The sequence below is a fragment of the Hyperolius riggenbachi genome, chromosome 3 (genome assembly GCF_040937935.1).
Source record: "Hyperolius riggenbachi isolate aHypRig1 chromosome 3, aHypRig1.pri, whole genome shotgun sequence".
Lineage (NCBI taxonomy): Eukaryota > Metazoa > Chordata > Amphibia > Anura > Hyperoliidae > Hyperolius > Hyperolius riggenbachi.
The window spans coordinates 278,938,659-278,959,236 of NC_090648.1; the positions used below are offsets into that span (position 1 = coordinate 278,938,659).

Sequence of the window (20,578 nt, forward strand, 5' to 3'; positions counted from 1 at the left end):
GCCACAAATATAACATTGCTTTCCAATAATATTTGCTTGTTTAGCTATGGTGGGCTATCTTAACCACTTAAGCTCTCAGTCGTTTTAACTTTATGCATCCGGGCAATGTTCACCTTCCATTCATTAGCCTATAACTATATCACTACTTATCACAATGAACTGATCTATATCTTGTTTTTTCCGCCACCAATTAGGCTTTCTTTAGGGTGTACATTTTGCTAAGAGCTACCTTACTGTAAATGCATTTTAACAGTAAGAATAAGAAAAAAAATGAAAAAGTTCATTATTTCTCAGTTTTCGGCCATTATAGTTTAAAAATAATACATGCCTCTATAATTAAAACCCACGTATTGTATTTGTCCATTTGTCACAGTTATTTCACCGTTTAGATTATGTTCTTATCACAATGTATGGCGACAATATTTTATTTGGAAATAAAAGAGCATTTTTTCCATTTTGCATCCATCACTATTTACAAGCTTATAAAAGGAAAAAATATAGAAACATTTCATCTATACATAGATATTTAAAACGTTTAGACTCTTAGGTAAATATTTATTGTTGTTTTTTTATAGTAATGTTTTTGTGTTTTTTATTAAACATTTTATGTGGGTATTTTTGGGAGGGTGGGATATAAATAGTGTTTTATTTGGGGAAATATTTGTGTATTGTAATATTTTTTTACTTTTAGATGTAGTTTTACTTTTTGGCCACAAGATGGCAATCTTGAGTTTGTTTACATGACGTCACTCTAAGCGTACAATGTACGCTTAGAGAGACATAGTCAGAAAAAGCGTAGCTTCCGAGAGAAGCTGTCACTTTTTCTGGGGGGGGGAGGAATCAGTGATCGGGCTCCATAGCCCGATACATTGATTCCTGGGCTACTGAATCCGCGGTCGGGAGTGCGCGTGTACGTGCGCGATTAGCCACGGGAGCGCGCATGTCCTCCTTGACGTTTTTATACATCAAGGAGGACAAAGTGGTTAAAATATAGATGAATTTATATTTAAAGTGGACCCAAACTAAAAATACAAGATTTCAGAAATAAAATCTATTTTCTAAATTATAATAATAATTAGCATCCTTTTTTAAGCTGCATGATGACAAATATAAAATATTTTACATTTATTGGAGGAACCCCTCCCTTCCTTTCATATTGCCGGCAAATCCGGCAAACTGGTGGAGTAGATGGTGTCCAGCAAAGGAGGAATTGCTAATGGCTGCCACCTTTATAACCCTAGTTATGCAAAGAGGAGGGTGAAAAGCATGCACTGAAATGCTCATAGGCTTGAAGGAGTGTTTATTTATATTTGTATGTGTCAGAGTGGTGCAACTAAATATTTTGAATTAAAAAAATGTTTGGTTTGGGTCCGCTTTAAAGCCATTCTTTGGACAATTTTCAGAACTGCTAAAGCAAGCACAATGAAAAGGAAACACCCTCCCATGGCGTAGTCGTTCTGCCGACAGAAGTACATGAGTACAGGCTGTCGGCAGACTGATAAGACTGTTTTTGACTGATCCACCCGTCTTATCAGTCTGCCAACAGCCTGTACTCACATACTGATGTTGGAAGAACGACTGCACCGCGGAAAGGTCTGACGGACCCGTCGTTTGTTACAATAGTGCGTGTGTACGCACCTTAATGGACCAAAGGCTTTCACTCACTTTTCCTGTGCTTGATATAATCCACTGTGTAAACAATCAGTTAATAGACCAAAGGCTTTCACTCACTTCTCCTGTATCTGTGTCCCAAATCTCCTGCTGGAGTAGTAGATGGAGTAGTTCCCCCCTCACATTGCACTCCAATGAGATAAGGCAGAGCAGTTTGGCATACTTCACTTCCGCGTCCCAGTGCTTTGGCTATAGACGTCTCACTCTGCTGCCGCTCAAATTCCCGGTGGAGTTGAATACTATTCCCCCCTCCAAGTCATAACAACTTGGAGGGGGAAGTCTTTGGGGTATGATAAGAAAACAATGGCTTAAACCCTCCATACCCCAACTTAAAGAATGGCTATCTTTCGTGGAACATATGGTTAGTGCAGAACCGGTGTGGGGAATTTCTAACATAATTCCTTGAGCATCCAAGTGGCTGGAGATAAGAAGTATAGTGATGTAAACCATAGTTGACAACTTACAATAACCCCACCTCTTAAGTTCTCAAGCTTTAATTTTGAAGCATTATATGATCCTCCCCCACCTATAACACCCTAAAACATCAGCCCTCTGTCCCAGGATATGAATGAAGATTGTATGTAAGTATGAGTGGCTGTGCTTGATATTGGTAGGTACCCGGCTTTTTCTAGATGGTAGTGGTATACTAGGGTATTTATTTGAATAAGGGTATTGCTCAGCCATAGAAATTATAGAACTAATAAGTAACATCCCCAATGTAAAAAAAATTATCTTTATTGTACTTAGGACTCAATTTATAAAGAAACAGCAAACCATGATGCAATTGATTTCCTAATGCTGAGAATAAACTGAGAAAGCTTATTCTACTAGACAGACCACCAGCACTTAGTTTTTATTTTATTTAAAGGAAAAAAAAATTGGGTTTCAGGTTAAAGAGGGCCAGAGGAGATAAGCAGAGACAAAGACAGAAAGGAATAAGTACCGAGAAGTCGTAGCAGAAGGAATAGACAGAACAAGGAATGCTGGTGTTGATGGAGGCTAGGTCCACACTAGACACAGTTGCAGGACGGACACTGCAGTCCGGACCAGGGGAAGATTAGGGGAAGTACCACCGTACTGCAAACTGATGAAAGTGCATCAGTTTTGCATCAGTTTCCGTTCAGTTTTTCCCTGACAGAAAACGTCTCCATCATTAGGAAGGAGTGGGAGGTTTTTTTTGGGCCAATCATAAAGCTCAGGCTATCCGTTTTCACATCAGTTTTTTGCCTGTGAAGCTGGAGATGCGTTTTCCCATTGCTTTTCACTACCCCTGCATGTATCCGTGGTCCTGATCCGTTGCGTGAAAATGCAGCAGATCCGGACCTTCCGTTCAGGTTTTGAAAACGGGTCCCCGCAAACGTAGACGGATCCATTTTTTACTTGGGTAAGGCTGGCTGCTATTTTGAACATTAGTATCCGGGACTCCGTTTTTCATCAGGTTTGAAAAACGCAGCCACGGATACGTTTCCGGACCTAGTGTGGACCAAGTCGGATTCCAACCCTCAGCTAATAACAGAATGATTGATCATGAGTAGGCAAGTTGGAAGATTTGTTGGTGAACTTCCAATCAGTCTGTTAGAACCTCATGAATCAGTTTCCCGAAACTGATATTACAGTGGCACCCATGCCTTTGCATTGCTTCAGCAGTGTGAGCAGTCTGCTGTGTGTGTGTTCATTTTTGTTTATATTGTATACCTATATTGCAGTCATTATCTAATGCTTCTATTGCCATGGAATACTGCTAACCATCAGACTTGATGAAAGTCCTTCATGGAAGGATCTTCCATTTTCAATGCCCATGCGCACAAGACTGTCAAATATAAATGTTAGAACTCAGCCTTTATCGAATCCAGATCACGATAACCATACTGCATAAAAAACCCACACAACATTAACCTTATACTAATTGTAGCCTAATGTTCCAATCCCTACAAAATATTAAAACCATGTTGAATTTAAAAACCAAAATTTTACATCATATTTGGCGTTAATAATGTGTATTAATATGTTTTCACACCATAGGGTTTGATAGATATTTCAGAAGCCGGTCATTAGCCAATAACCGAAGAAATGTTTGGTTTGCTGAATTTTGGGAAGAAAACTTTAACTGCAGATTGGGATCACATGGTAAAAAGAATAGCCATTTAAAGAAATGTACAGGTACGTACCATTATGTCCTACATGAATTCAAATTCAGGCATTATTTAAGTTATTGTTTTCAGATTTTTATCAGTCAATGCATTTAGTAGGAGAAATGTTTTTCTTGTGTTTTGTTAAACCCGTTTTGTACAAAATTACTTGTTTTTATATTTGCAAACAATGCCAATTGTTCCAGCAGTCCACTTTGTTTGTGAGATTTGTCTACTTCATGATGGGTCAATTTTATTGAAGATTTTATGTGGATTTGTTACAAACTATAGATTATGGCTAGGCCTGTTAGGCATACAATACCAGAGAGACTCTTGGATGTGTGCTGATTGATGACAGCTGTTCTTATGCACATACTCCAGATAAAACCAGGTTTTAAATTATTATCTTTTAAGGTGAAAATGCTTTCAAAACTCAAAAGCTTAAAATCAGAACATTTATACAACTCCTTTGTAGAAATATGGAATAAATAAAGGAAATAATTCCCTACTGAACATAAAATGCCAGGTTACTTGTAATCTTCAAGAAATATGCAACTATAAAGGTTACTGATTACCTAGGATTACCTAGGATAAAACATGAAACTGGAACATTTACTTAGCTCAAGCGGGTACCTTTTTATATATATAGAGAGAGCAGGTGTTGGCGCTCAATACAACATGCCTTATTCATACACATAGATATGAGTCCTCTTAAAAATGACCTTATAAATATCTGAAATAGTGCCCATTTTTTAGACAGTTATCAGCTCAAGAACTGTATGGCCGGCTCCTATTAACTCTCCTAGCATGTCTGTATGTGATCTTGAACCTCAGAAAAAAACAAACAATAATATCATAGTGCAGTATCTTTCAACAGGCTTTGACCGCCTCATCTCGTGGCAAACAGTAATGGGGGCTATAGTATGTATTGCCATCACCATCAACACATGCAGTGCGTTCACCAGATCTTGGTGCTGTTCCATTACAAACAGCACAATTCGTTTATGGAAATCACCATTCCTGCTGGTGTGGCTGCCAGCATAGTTAGACTCCAAGATCAGCACACTCTCTGATACTCCACAGATATATCCCTTTCAAGACTAAACTAAAACTAAACTTATATTGCATAATAAAGTTTAATTAAAATGATTAAAACAAAGGTATCACACTCACATGATCCATGAGACAAAATACGCATAGTGGGGTTGATTTACTATAACATAGTGTGCCTTATCAGAGTTAACATGCCTTATCAGAGTTAGCATGCAGAGTTAACATGCATAAAAATCGGTATCCTCCAGCAAAGCGCTCTGATACATCATACGCTGGCAGCACACTCATTGATAGGCGTGGATGCCATGCGTATTAGGGATGATCCGATTCCGTGGAAATTCTGAATTACGTCAGAACGAAATTCCGTAACCATTACATTCCGGTGGTACAATTTCAGTAATCTCATTTGAAACCTTGTTTTTGAAACATTGTAGGCCATGGGACCTAGAGGTGGTTCCCTGGCGGGCATCACAATTTTTGCAGAGATAACATACATAAAAATCTCATAATGCATAAAAATGCACATCTCTCTCATCGACGTAGGTGTGCTTTACTTCTGGAGGAGTGTACTGGGAGGAAGCAAACTCAAGAGAAGCAGCTGCGGTCGGGTTCTGGTCATGAGGAACCTGCTGTCCACTACTGGTGCTGCTGCAACTAGCTTCAAGTCCCTCAGACTGGGTAGAAGGTTCCTGATCTAAATAATCGACAACTCTCTTCACCTGCTGCTCTGTCAAAATTTTCTTGCGTGCGAACACAGGGAAGAGATCTCTGACCAGGGAGGAGCGCTTTCTGCTGCTGCCACCCTCAACCTGATCACGTACTTCACGTGATCCAGCAACACCATAATCACTCCATTTTCTTTTAGGAGTGGCAGGAAATTGCTGCTGTTCTCGCTCCATTGTTTTGGGGCCACAAACTTTATTGGGGAAGGGGTATGAGCGACAGAACAGATAACAAAGTAAGGAGGTGAAATAAAGAAAATAAATAAAAAAAAAAAAACAAAATAAAGAAAACAAAAAAACAAACAAAAAAAATGAACTTAGAAAAAAAAAAAAAAAAAAAAAAAAACTTGCACTACACTCAACTAAGCAATCACCTAATTCACTCTCACTCTGCCAAACACTAAGCCTGTGGCCTGGCTGGCTCTGTCTAACCCTCTCTCCACACAGCAACCACTAACATAGTTTCCACTATCGCGAATTCGCATGCGCATTCGCATGGGCAATACAAGTGGATGGGACTGTTTCCACTTGTCAGGATTTCTGAGTGTTTTTCTGTGCAGAAAAAAATCTGCACGTCAGAGCCATCAGAATTCACATACCGCATACTGCTATGCGAATCGCATACAATGTGTTTAATAGGAAATTCGCATGTGGTTTTGGTATGCGAATTTTCATGCAAATTCGCATGCGATTTCGCATAGAAACAATGTCAAAGCACACAGGCACTGCCATGGTTAAATTCACATACATAGTCATCTATGCGAAATTGTATGCGAATTTGCATGAAAATTTGCATACAACCACATGCGAATTTTTCCTGCGGCGATTCCCACCGCACCAGTGGAAACGGGCCCTTAGTGCATGGCCGTGCACAAGCTTGCAACTTGAAGAAGAAGCATGTCGCTTCGAAACAGCGGGCTGTAGTTGCCCTCAGCCTGTTCTTGATATGTGATTTTATTGCATAAATAAAAGAGCTACTTTTCACTTAAGTGGTGCTGCTGATATTTGTTTTTTGCTAATTTCGAATTCGGTGGGCAAGTTCTAATCAGCTATAGTACGCTGGTCTCCATCTCTGAGTGCTGGGTACAACGTTTTTGCCCTAATAAATTGATATTTTGCTGAGGACTTGTATAGTCGGATTATTCATTTATTTGATGTTATTATTGGGTACTTTCTGATCCACAACCATAAATAGGTGTCTTTTTCTTTGTCAATCAATTGTGAATTTTTACCTAGGTTGTACACTATTTTTTCTCAGATTGACTTGTACTCTAAATGTATTCATGTATAGATGTCCACTCTCTTTTGTCTAATATTAATCTATCTTTGTCTAATTTGTTGTTTGAATTTCAGTTGCTTCACTTTTTTAAATTTGTCTAATTTGTTGTTTGAAAATCTATTGAGGCACTATAGATAAAAACATTAAGTTGTCATTTTTTTTATGTAAAAAAGAAAATATGCAGAATGTAAATGGCCCGTTTATCCACTTAGGGTGTCCTTGGGAATGTGTTCCAACATTGCAACACACACACAAATATGGCAAATGTAATCCCTGCCTAACTTCATGCATTTCTAAACAAAAATGCATCAGTGGGAATGCTAAATCATATTCCCTATATGAAAATGCTTGCACTTGTGGCTTGCAAACTGCATGTGGTCATGGAAACGCATGCAAATATATTTGGTGTAATCAAGCCCTAAGTTATTCCAGCTCCACTTGGTTAGCAAGAGGTTAAATATGTTACTGGAAAGACATTCCTGAATTTAGTTCTGAATCCACAGACACAAGATTTAGTGATGTCGCGAACCTCAGATTTTTCGGTTTGCAAACCCCATTCGCGAAATTCCGCGGAAGGTTCGATTCGCGTAAAAGAGACTTCAATGGGGAGGCGAACTTTGAAAAATAGAAAAAGTTATGCTGGCTACAAAAGTGATGGAAAACATTTCAAGGGGTTTAACACCTGGACCCCCAGGTGGCAGAGAGGGATAGACACCAAAAGTCCCGGGGAAAAATCTGGATTTGATGCAAAGCAGCGTTTTAAATGCAGAAATCACATTGAATGCTAAATTGCAGACCTAAAGTGCTTTCAAACATCTTGCATGTGTATACATCAATCAGGGAGTATAATTAGAGTACTGCTTCACACTGACACACCAAACTCACTGTGTAACGCACCGCAAACAGCTGTTTGCGTAGTGACGGCCGTGCTGGACTGGTGTGCAACATGGCCAGAGTACAGGCCGTGGCAGTTTTCGAGCCCATATAGTCGCCGGGCTGTGGTAGCTCAATCATAGAACAACAGTGACTGTCCAGCTGATCAAATTTGGTCTGTCCACAATGAAGCAACAACCTTATTATCTTCTTGTATGTAGGTAGGCCTAGGTAGGAGTCCCAGTATAGGTAGGTAGGCATAGGTAGGTTCCTCAGTAGTTAGCTAGGCATAGGTAGGAGTCCCAGTATAGGTAGGTAGGCATAGGTAGGTGCCTCAGTAGTTAGCTAGACATAGGTAGGAGACCCAGTATAGGTAGGTAGGCATAGGTAGGTGTCCCAGTAGTTAGCTAGGCATAGGTAGGAGTCCCAGTATAGGTAGGTAGGCATAGGTAGGAGTCCCAGTATAGGTAGGTAGGCATAGGTAGGTGCCTCAGTAGTTAGCTAGGCATAGGTAGGAGTCCCAGTATAGGTAAGTAGGCATAGGTAGGTGCCTCAGTAGTTCTCTAGGCATAGGTAGGAGACCCAGTATAGGTAGGTAGGCATAGGTAGGTGTCCCAGTAGTTAGCTAGGCATAGGTAGGAGACCCAGTACAGGTAGGTAGGCATAGGTAGGTGTCCCGGTAGTTAGCTAGGCATAGGTAGGAGTCCCAGTATAGGTAAATAGGCATAGGTAGGTCCCCTAGTATAGGTAGGTAGGTAGGTGTCCCTGTATAGGTAAGTAGGTGCCACAGTAGTTAGGTGGGCATAGGTAGGTGTCCCAGTATAGATAGTTAGACAGGGCCTGGCTGGCACAGTAATAACAATTACCAAGGTCCAGCTGCAACAGATAGGGCCGTATAATGTCAGTGAGCAACACACACACACAAAAAAAAACACATCAGGAAAACATTAGATCTCAAAAGAGCTGTTGAGGGGTGCTATTTTAGCAACAACAATCAGCCAGGAGCAAGCCAAGAGCCTAAATAATCTTTTCCTATGAGAAAAAATCTGCAGCAGCTCTCCCTAGTCTGTCTATTTGCAGCAGGCACACGAGTGAGTGTCATGGCCAGCGAGCCTGCCTTATATAAAGGGGGGTGGGGCTCCTGATTGGCTACAATGTGCCTGCTGACTGTGATGCAGAGGGTCAAAGTTGACACTCATAGTGCATTATGGGGCAAATCGAACTTCCGCAAAAGTTTGCCTGCTCTTGGCAAACGCGAATCACCGAAGTTTGCCTGGAACCGTTCGCCGGCGAACCGTTCGCTACATCTCTACACAAGATCAACTCTTTAGTATTTTTTTGCAGGCAGAAGTGGGTAGTGTAGAAAAAAATATGCTTGAAGAACCAAAACAATAGTTTAAGCTGCTCTTGTAGTCAAAATCATATTTTATGTTATATATGAAATGCTATGCATTCTAGTAGAAAATCTGTCATCATTTAGTGCAGTGGTTCTCAAACTTTTTCGGGTCAAGGCTTCCTTGATGACTAAGAAATTTTTTCAAGGCACCCCTTTACAAAACACAAAAACCAAAATGCTGCTATTACCCCTAACAGCTAGCCCCCCCCCAGGTATCACATGTAGACCTGATCGCACAAATATCTCCCCCCCCCCCAAGGTATCGCATGGGGCCTGAAGGCAACAACCCCCTCTCAGAAACAAAGTGTGGGCTTCTGAAAGAAGACCCCCCTCCCCCAGGTAACATACAGTGTTAGCCCTGGCCAGGAGATACCCCCCAGATAAAAAACAGTGGGGGCCACTGTCAGAACACCCCCCCCAGAAACATACAGCATGGGCCCCTGACAGAAGATCCCACAGGAAGCATACAGTCTGAGCCCCTGCCAGAACACCCCCTCCCACAAACAAGCATATAGTTTGGGTCCCTGCCAGAAGATTGCCCCCCACCTCCCCCCGGAAACATACCGTATGGGCCCCTGCCAGAACACCCCTCAGAAACATACACTGTATGGGGGCCCTGCCAGAATGTCATCGGCCACCTGCCCGTCAAACCTAAGCCCCCTCCCGGATTCGCAAAGCCTCTGATCGCCCACTTGAAAAGCTGCCTGCCTGTAAACCCCCCATTCAGACTCCCCCCCCCCCCCCCACGGGAATCACAAGACCTCCACACCACTAGTCCTACTGCTCGCCCACAATCGTGAATAGGAGGCAGGTGGCGATCCTCACATAGACGCTGGCTCGTCTATGGCGGCGGGGAGATCCAGGCTTGGCGCGCATGGAGTCCACGTGAAGGTGCGGCTATCTAGTGCGGCTCTGACGCTGCATATGCCCACCAGCGTGCAGAAGGCCAATCAGAGCTGCACATCCACTGTCTCTGGGGGTGGTGCTGCTCTTCCTCTGTCGGCGTGTGGTGCGGTGTTGTCAGAAAATCCTAACCATACGCTGACAACACACACACTGACAGAAAATGCTACTATAAAAGACAGAGCTGCGCGGCACCTCTGGTAAGGGCTCGCGGCGCACCAGGGTGCCGCAGCACACACTTTGAGAACCGCTGATTTAGTGTATTTGAAGCACATACTGCTAACTGCCTTCTGGGGGCATAGATTGTATAGATCCACATTTACTGTTTGTCTAGTTGCATTGAAAACCAGGGAATATAGTTTGTGAAAGCTGGAAGAAAAAAAAAAGATGCTTTACGAAGAGTTGCCTTTTATTTTCTAATGTATTGTTTTGGAAGTTGAAAACCTATCAACCAAAACCAGTAGTATTAGTAAGTGACAAAGTACTCAAACTGATTATTATTTCTAAAAAAAAAAAAAAGTATCCCTACTCCCAAGGCTCAGAAAAAAAGGAAAAGGACATAATTCAGAGCTCTGTCATTTTAGCTAATTGTAATTGTTGTCTTCTGCATTTTTAAATGAACTTGACGTACTGTGGTCTGCATAAAGTATGTTTACTAAATGCTATAAAAGTATGCCTTATTTTAATGTCACAGCCAGTGCCCAGCTATTTCTAAATGAGTAACCTGTCCATCGTGTCATTTTTGAAATGACTATAAATTAAATTCTCTATTTTGCAGAAAATGTATTTCTGAAAAATACAAGTTGCAATATTGTCTGACAAGGAAACATTTCATATTAGCTAATTGTTTTGTAATGTATAGTTTTTTCATTTTTGCTGTATTTTGTAATAACTATGAGCACAATGATGATGTTATAACTAATATTCTTTTATTTACACCATATGGAGACTGAATGTTTTGCACTCAGAGTCAGAGCAGCCACGATTACTATATTTTGCCATGCTGACTGCGGTAGAAAAGGTCAGATCTTCACAAATAACAGCCTAAAAGTAGAGTGCTTGACAAAGTGAAAAAATTGCAACGTGCATCCCAAGGACTGCCATTTGCATTTACAAGTTACATTTGATCTTCCCTGACCTTAAAAAAGTTTGGAGAAACCAGGCCCAGTCCATTTAGATAGAACATATACCTACAGATTAAACCAGAACATATACCTAGAGGTAATATATATTTTCCAGTTTCCACGCTGCCCAACCCCAATGGGAAAAAGAAGTGTTGTTACAATAGCAATAATTTATAAAAAAAACTATTAATTTAACCTCCCCTACATGCTACATGCAGGTGTGATCAAAATACACACTTTAAATGTGTTTTCACAAAGCAATTCATATCTCATATGCTATTACTTCAGATACCATTAATTCCTGTGTGCTGTGCTTTTAGAAGATTGGGTATGCACAGTGAAGAAATATGCAAACATTTTAGTTATTCCTCTTGTTTGACTATCTAACTCTTATGTTTATGCAGTGTGAATACCCCAAAGGCACAGTAATATTACATGCATATGGGCAAATGGACAGTTTTCTGCGTGAATATAAGCAAATGTATTAGGCCTAATCATTTTACCAGGGGCGTAGCAATAGGGGTTGCAGAGGTTGCGACCGCATAGGGGCCCTTGGGCCAGAGGGGCCCCGAAGGGCCCTCCCTCAACTACAGTATTAGCTCTCTCTTGGTCCTGTGCTCATAATAATCACTTCTATAGATACTTTGAATAGTGGTAATCATTGACAAACTACTCCCCATTCCCTTCTTGCACCTCTGACACTGTAGTTGCCATTAGCAGGTTTTGGTGCGCCGCATCAATTGTTAAGTATAGAGTACTTGGGGGGCCCCATTGTAAAATTTGCACCGGGGCCCCAGCTCCTTAGCTACGCCACTGCATTTTACCATGTACCTTACTTCATTTTTTTACAATATGTTTTTATTAGATTTTAGACAAGGATATTACCAACAGGTTTGTGCTGCTTTTCCAGCATAAAAACAATGAAAACTATGGATAGAACTAAATGCAAGTGCATAGTGATTTTTATCTAATTTCAGCAGTGGAGAAAATTTAGGAGAAAATGAAAATGAACAGGGGACGTTGGCCCTTATTAAATTCAGTTTTTCTCCAAAGTTTTCTTCTAGGTGATGTTTTCAAATCTCACCAATAAAATGCTTTCTAAGCCAACTGCAAGCAACGTTTCTTTAGGAGATCATTTTCATCTGTTTAACCACTTCCTGCAAAATAGACATTTTAAAACGTCATGTTTTTGCACTTTTCAGTGCAAAACAGATGTTTTAAAATGATCTGTTTTACAGGAGCAAAGATTGCAATACACACGTGGGTGCCATAGGGGGGCGTGTACATACATATGCCACTTTCCGCTGCCTTTGGGAAGTCGGGAAGTGTTTGTAATAACTTTTCAGCACTGCCAAAATTGTCCTGATTATTTTCTTGTTTGCTGGTGGCTTGAAAGGCATTTTATTGATAAGATGCATAATATCACCTATGAGAAAAAGTGAATTGGATTGGGCCCATTGTCTTTCTAGCAGCACATGAATGATCTGCAAATGTATACTTATGAGTCATAAGTATTTTTGAGTCCTCGTATAAGTTTTAGCAAACACTTACCACCTTCTGCAGCCTCCAGTGTCACTTTTATATCCCGATTCACAAGCTTTCATTTATCTGACAGGCAGTCAAATTCTTTATTCTTTGGTCATTACAGCAAATCTGAAGTGAAAAATTAATTTCAGGTTTCATATATACCTATGTAGAGGGAAGGCTCTGGCTACCATAGAGCCTTCTGGATCCACAGTCCATTCTGTTGTTCACGCGCTGTTTCCTGTTGATGTTACTCATCCTACTAAGTCTCCAGCATTACTTGGACAGCCTACAGAACTACTCATGTCCCTGAGTTGCCCCCAAGACAAGTGAATCTATACTGCAAATGTGCCAGCCGAGTATGGAGGCGTTCACCTTCAAATCAGAACTACTTTTGGGATGTGCTCGAAGAGTGCCAAAGCATTATTTGACCTAGCAGGCTGAATAACTTCACCCTAGGATAGCAAATAAATGATGGGATGGATCAAGGACTAAGGCTTTATGGTAACTAGTTATGGCCCCGAACTGTTTGCTGGCGGAGAATTCCTGGAGAATAACGCCTGTTCATGTTTGTGTCAGCAGGCGAACACATGGCGTGCTCAACCTGCCCCCCATACATCATCATGGAGCCAAAATTTGACCACTCCCCCCAGAGTCAGCAGACACACAGTAGCATTATTGAAAGGAGGAGAGGAAAGCGCCGGCACTGCTGTCATACACTTTATTTTGACATTAATAAAATCAATGCAAGGAAATTCTTCCAGACAAATTGGAAAGACACATACTGTAGGTAGATGTAGCAGGTGCGGTGGGTGCAGTGGGTGGAGAGCCTGACGGCCGTTTCGCGCGATATGCGCTTCTACGGAGGCTATACGGGGTGGTCTCGTTGCAGGCTGGCTAATATACTCTTCCTAAGCCTGCGTGCGGCAATCTGCCGCTGGATATGCCACCTCCCCTGGGCCATTACGTCACGCCTCCCCATTGGCCGCTCACCAAACGGAACGGCTGGAGGCAAGTGACGTCATGTACTTCCTGACTACGGTGGCTCAAAAGGGGAACACTATATTAGGTTCCCCAGGCAACCAATGCAAGTCAAGCCAGCATCGTAAGTCAGGAAGTATTACTGCCATCTTGTGGCCAAAATGGAAATTGCAGCTATAAAGCTGCAAAGTGTGTGCATAGTGCAAAATCAATGCTTTCTGCATGTAATAAGAGCATAAAAATGCATATGAAAAATAAATAAATGTTTTGGTATCATTACAAATATTAAAGTGCAGTGCTTTTAGTGTCCTTAAACTCACTGGACCAGCTGAGGGCAAAAATTGTTCAAAGACTAGTGGGATACAAAAATATTAAAGGTGATATTGTGCAAAACTGAGTAAGGGTGACTAATTATGCAAAACCGGGGCAAGTGTAGGTACCGCCAAAAATTGGTACATCATGACGTGATCTGCTGTGAAAAAAAGTGTATAGTTGATTGTGAATAAACTGGGTCAGTGGTTCCAGGACCATGATTATTGCATTAATGCTTAGAACCATTTGTGCTGATGGGAGTGATGGGGTACATACTGGAAACTTAAAAACAATCCGTAAGGGGGAGTATGGATATTGATTACTCTCCCTTACTGGAAAGGTGTAGTGGAGTCACGAGATGAAGGACTCTGGTACATTAATGATGGGATTATTAAGAAAAATAGCTGGGGTGGCATATTATATAGCTGGAACGTGGGCCTACATATGTAAAATAGAATTCACCTGTATGGCTGAAGCTATCCATAAGCAGTTAGACATACTAAGGGAAATATCAGAACGCAGGGCCATAAATCAACTAGACACAGCATGCATAGACCTGGGGTAAAGAGGAAGGGGTAAGGCAAAGGACAGGGAAACAAAGAGAGGAATGGGGTACGGGAACATTAACAGGGGCAAATCCAGGATTTTCAAGGGGGGGGTTCCTGATAGGTCTCTTTTGGCAAGCCGCACACTACCGCGCATGCGTTTGCCCACAAAATCCACATGATGCACAGCATTTCTCCACAAAATACACACAATGCGCAGTGTTTCCCTACAAAATACACATGATGCAGTAGCGTTTCGCCAAAATATATATAATGTGGCAGTGATTAAGTAGCCAGATAACCCCCCTTTATTATAGATAACGAAATTACCCCACCCCTCTTTAGTATAGGTGACCAGATGACCCCCATTTATCACACAGGTAGCCAGATGAGGCCCCCCCCCAGTTAGGATAAGTAACCATATGATCCCCATTTATAGTATATAGCCAGATAACTCCCCGTTCAGTACATTCCCCCTTGTATTTCGCCAGATCCCCCTTGTATATATGGCCACTTTGGCCAGTGTATATAGTCAGATCCCCTGTATATATAGCCAGAGATCCCCCCCCTGTATATACCCATATACCCACTGTATGCAGCCAGATGCCTCCCCCTGCATATAGCCAGTGTATATAGCCAGTTCCCCCTGCATACAGCCAGTGTATATATATAATCGTAATGTGGGCAGCAGCCATCAGAAAATAATCGTAATGTGGGCAGCAGCCAGCAGTCATCAGAAAATAATCGTAAAGTGGGCAGCAGTCACCAGAAAATCACAATGTGGGCAGCAGGCACCAGAAAATCGCAATGTGTGGGCAGCAGTGACCAGAAAATCGTAATGTGGGCAGCAGACACCTGAAAATCGCAATGTGGGCAGCAGACACCTGAAAATCGCAATGTGGGCAGCAGTCATCAGAAAATCGCAATGTGGGCAGCAGTGACCAGAAAATCGTAATGTGGGCAGCAGACACCTGAAAATCGCAATGTGGGCAGCAGACACCTGAAAATCGCAATGTGGGCAGCAGTCACCTGAAAATCGTAATGTGGGTAGCAGACACCTGAAAATCGCAATGTGGGCAGCAGTGACCAGAAAATCGTACAGTGGGCAGCAGTGACCAGAAAATCGTAATGTGGGCAGCAGTCACATGAAAATCGTAATGTGGGCAGCAGACACCTGAAAACCGTAATGTGGGCAGCAGACACCTGAAAATCGCAATGTGGGCAGCAGACACCTGAAAATCATAATGTGGGCAGCAGACAACTAAAAATCGCAATGTGGGCAGCAGTGACCAGAAAATCGTAATGTGGGCAGCAGACACCTGAAAATCGTAATGTGGGCAGCAGACACCTGAAAATCGCAATGTGGGCAGCAGAGACCAGAAAATCGTAATGTGGGCAGCAGACACCTGAAAATCGCAATGTGGGCAGCAGTGACCAGAAAATCGTAATATGGGCAGCAGACACCTGAAAATCGTAATATGGGCAGCAGACACCTGAAAGTCGTAAAATGGGCAGCAGACACCTGAAAATCGCAATGTGGGCAGCAGTGACCAGAAAATCGTAATGTGGGCAGCAGACACCTGAATATCGTAATATGGGCAGCAGACACCTGAAAATCGTAATATGGGCAGCAGACACCTGAAAATCGCAATGTGGGCAGCAGTGACCAGAAAATCGTAATGTGGGCAGCAGACCCCTGAAAGTCGTAATATGGGCAGCAGACACCTGAAAATCGCAATGTGGGCAGCAGTGACCAGAAAATCGTAATGTGGGCAGCAGACATCTGAAAATCGTAATATGGGCAGCAGACACCTGAAAGTCGTAATATGGGCAGCAGACACCTGAAAATCGCAATGTGGGCAGCAGTGACCAGAAAATCGTAATGTGGGCAGCAGACACCTGAAAATCGCAATGTGGGCAGCAGACACCTGAAAATCGCAATGTGGGCAGCAGACACCAGAAAATCGTAATGTGGGCAGCAGAAACTAGAAAAAAATGCACCTGTGAAAAAAAAAACAAATCACTTACCTGACAGAAGTCTTCTCCTCTCCCGGCATCTGGCACCAGCTCCCCGATGATCCTCCTGCAGCACATCTCCCGCGCTGACAGGCAGAGTGCAGGGCTACGGCAAGATGGCTCCCGAAGCCCTGTACTGGAGACACAGTCTCCAGAGCAGGGCTTCGGCAGCCATCTTGCCGTAGCCCTGATCTGCCTCCGGGAGACTGCGCTGCGGGGCTGCGGGGAAGAAGCAGCATATCTGGCTGGGGGGTCCCTCAATAGGGAGGGTGACAGCGCTCCCCCCCCACACGGCTAGCGGGCCCCGGGCCCCCCTACTGCGCACACACATGAGCAAGCGGCAGCTGCACTATTACATTCAGTGGCTGCCGCTGCTCAGATTCCGGAGGCACTTCCGGTCTAGGTGCAAGGGGGTGGTTCCAGACACCCGGAACAACCCCTTCAGTGCGCTAGTGATTAAGGACCAGGAAAATGGGAAAGGACTGGGGGGAGACGGGATGGGGAGGGGACTCGGGATGGGGAAGGTAAGAAGGGGTGGGGAACACAGGAGAAAGTCCATGCTTGCTGAGTCCTAGAGGACTATGCATCATATCAGTTTATCATAAATGGGCAAGGAGGTACTGTTCCTTTATCATGGGTCCAAGAAGCAGGAGAGGTCGGTGTGGTCATTCATTCCGAGTGGTCCCATGGCATCGGTCCTCAATATCATACGGGCCTCTTCTCTCTTTAAGTTCCTGTCTCTATTGCCTCCACGTCTTGGAGGTGGAACCTGCAGCAATCCCGCAAAGGTTAGCTTCGTGGGGTCTCCTTGATGGGCCTCCCTCATATGCGTAATTACCCTAGTGGAGCCCCTACCCAACTCGATTGAATGGAAATGTTCACGGAACCTCCTATTTAGAGACCTGGTGGCTTCTCCTATGTAAAACCTGCCACAGGGACACCACAGCGCGTAAACGGAAAAGACTGTCTGACACGTGAAAAAATCTCGTACATAACGACGCATTGGGCCCACCTGGTAACAAGAGCCAGTGGCCATGTTAATACACGACACGCACCGACCGCACCTGTGGTTCCCCTGCGGCAGATGGTCCCTCAGCCAGTTGCCATTGCTACTCCTTGACAAAAATTCACTCCTGCTTATTTTTGAGCCGATGGTAGGGGCCCTTTTAAAGGAAAACAGAGGTCCTTCTTCTACTAATGGCTTCAAGATGGGGTCCCTTAAAAGGATATCCCAATTCTTCTTGGTCATCTCCTGAATCTTGTCTGCCATAGGAGTATAGTCAAAAGTAAATGGAACCTGTCCTCTATTTAGAGCGTTTTTCTTTTTCCGATTTTGTCTCCCCAGGAGTTGCTTCCTATTTATTCTACTCGCTTTTTTGAAGGCTTTCTGAATCATCTCCTGTTCATATCCTCTACCTAGAAGTCTCTTTCCCAGAGCCTCTGATTGCGATATGAAGCTTGCATCATCCGCATTGTTTCTCCGCAGCCTAAGAAACTGGCTGTAGGGTATTGATTGAGTCACATGGTTAGGATGGAAGCTTGATCTATGCAAAAGGGCATTGGAGGCTGTCGGTTTCCGAAAGCCCCTGGGGGTTAGAGTGTCTCCTTGCACCTCCAGCTCTAGGTCTAGGAAGGCAACCCTACTATGGCTGATCGTGGCGGTAAAGGCCATATTCATGGTGTTATTGTTCAGATACGCTAAAAACTCATCAAAGGTTGCACAAGTCCCAGACCAGAAAATGAGGACGTCGTCCACGTACCTGGACCACATCCTGAGGTGGCACCGAAACGGGTTCTCATGGGCATGTACGTATTGTTCCTCAAACCAAGCGAGAAATATATTGGCGTATGTGCAGGAGACCGCCGTTCCCATGGCGGTCCCCGACACCTGCCAATACCAGTCACCGTCGAATAGGAAGGCATTGTGGGACAGGACGAACATAAGGCATTCGCAAATGAAGTCCTTAAAGTCACCGTCACTATTTGTCCTGTCGAGGAATACCCTCACAGCCTGCACCCCCAATTGGTGGGGGATGCGGCTGTAGAGGCTCTCCACATCAACAGTTGCAAGCAGATCCCCCTGGACCTATGTAAGGCCGTCAAGGCACGTGAGGACATCCAATGTGTCCTGGAGATGGGAGGGGATAGCGTCTAATAAGGGCCTCAGGACGTGGTCCAGATACCTGGACAACCTTTCGGTAACCGACCCAATGCCCGAGACAATGGGTCGGCCCGGAGGGTTGGTCTGGGACTTGTGCACCTTGGGTATATGATACCACACTGGCTTAATAGGAAAATCTGGTAAAAGGTCCTTCGCTAGCTTAGGGTCCAGCACCCCTTTCTCAGCGCCCCGTCTTAGCAGGGATCTCAGGCGATCCTGGTATGTAGCAGTGGGGTCCCGGCCCAATGGCCTATAGGTGCTGGTGTCCTGCAGTTGCCTCAAAGCTTCTGTTTTATATTGTTCCTCAGTCATGATAACAATTGTTCCGCCCTTATCCGCATGTTTTATTTGGAGGTCCGGTCTCTTCCTCAGCCAATGTAGGGCTCTTTCCTCCTGTAGTGACAGATTCTTTGGGCCTTGAGGATAAATTTCTGCTTTTATTTCCTTTTCCATAATTTTCTGGAAGATGTCCAGGCACGACCCAGGCTGCACAGGGAATGGTGTGAGAGATCTACAGGCTTTAAAATCGGTTCGCAAACTTTTGAACATCCTATCCTTGGATTGTTCATCTTCTATCTCCTTCAGTATTTCAAGATTAAGAAAGTCCTGCTGATCCCAACTAATCCCTGGGCTAAAGCCTAGTGAGCTTATCATAGTACCCCGACCCTCATTCGCCCGCTTGCTCATGATGAATTCCTTCTTAGCAAACTGTAATTGTATGTTCAGTCTCCTTACGTTTTTATATAGGTCTATTCTGTATTGGGCGTAATCGAACTCGGTGGTGATGCTAAAATGAAGTCCCTTCTGCAATAAAGTAACGGTGCCTTCAGGGAGTTGGTATTCCGATAAATTCAAAACTTGCAACTGCTCATGGTGGTTGTCATGCAGCCCCAGTTCCTTCAATTCCTCCTCCGCTTCGGCTGCGCTGGGTCCCTCCTGTCCTCCCAGGAGATATTCCTCCCTTTTCTCTTTTGCCTTTTTCTTGCCTCTCCCCCTCCTTGTCCTCCGCCTAAAGGGCCGCCTTCAGGTTTCGTGTCCGCAGGTTGCCTCCTTGGTTTCAGCTTGCTGCTCTCCTCATCACTAGAGTCGGATTCAGTAGTCCAGTGCCCCTTGCCCCTTCTTGGGGATCTGGGTACCCTGGTCTTCTGCCAAGAGAAGAAGCGTTTAAGTGTGTAGTCCTCCTTGTCCCTCTGAAATTTTCGCAATTTGCGTTCCTTAATAGAATCCTGTAGGCCAGTTAATTTACGGTCAATACGTTTCAGAGTTTTTGTATATTGTTCTCGACTGACCAAACTTTGGTATTGCGTTTTAATTGTATCAATTTCTTTCAGCACCTTAGTGTGTTTTTGCTTTGTACGATCGAGCACTATGTCTTGCAACCGGACGGCCTGTTCTATGAAAGCGCCCTTCCATATTTTGACAAAGTCTTCATCGTCCTGGTACTCCGATGGCTCAACGTACCTCCTAAATCCCCGTGCTGTTATGCTATCATCCTTATATTGCTGTAATGTAGTTTTTGTCCAAAACAGCACACAGTAGCCAATCAACTTTCCCTCCCTCCTGGTACACATCCCCCCTTTAAAACTGCCAGCCCGGCAGCCATTTTATAGTTTGCATTTTGCTGCTGTGCTGGCCTGGGCAGATTAGGGAGAGTGTGCTGCTGATAGGGAGAGTGGTAGTTAGGCCTCTGTTCTGTCTCCCCAGTGGACTTTCTTGCTGCTAGTACAATGTCCTGATCACACAAGAGCCCTTATAAGGGCTGGTTCATAGTTTCTCTTGCTTTTCACATTGGTGTGCTGCGTGTGTCCACTGTGCAGAGCACTTCAGCTGGTGTAAGAGACAGGTGTACACAGTGCTTTTAGTGCAACATTATTTCACCCAAGAGTTCT

General features: G+C 43.6%; 1 protein-coding gene across 6 annotated transcripts in view; it reads left to right on the forward strand.

Annotated features, from left to right (window-relative positions):
- The window catches only part of GRM8 (glutamate metabotropic receptor 8), a 1,285,400-nt gene that overhangs the window by 890,021 nt on the left and 374,801 nt on the right, over positions 1-20,578 (forward strand). For all 6 annotated transcript variants that reach the window (XM_068276365.1, XM_068276364.1, XM_068276366.1 and 3 more), the window contains one exon: positions 3,694-3,831. In XM_068276365.1, the coding sequence (XP_068132466.1) occupies positions 3,694-3,831 (138 nt within the window). The remainder of the gene's footprint in view (positions 1-3,693; positions 3,832-20,578) is intronic.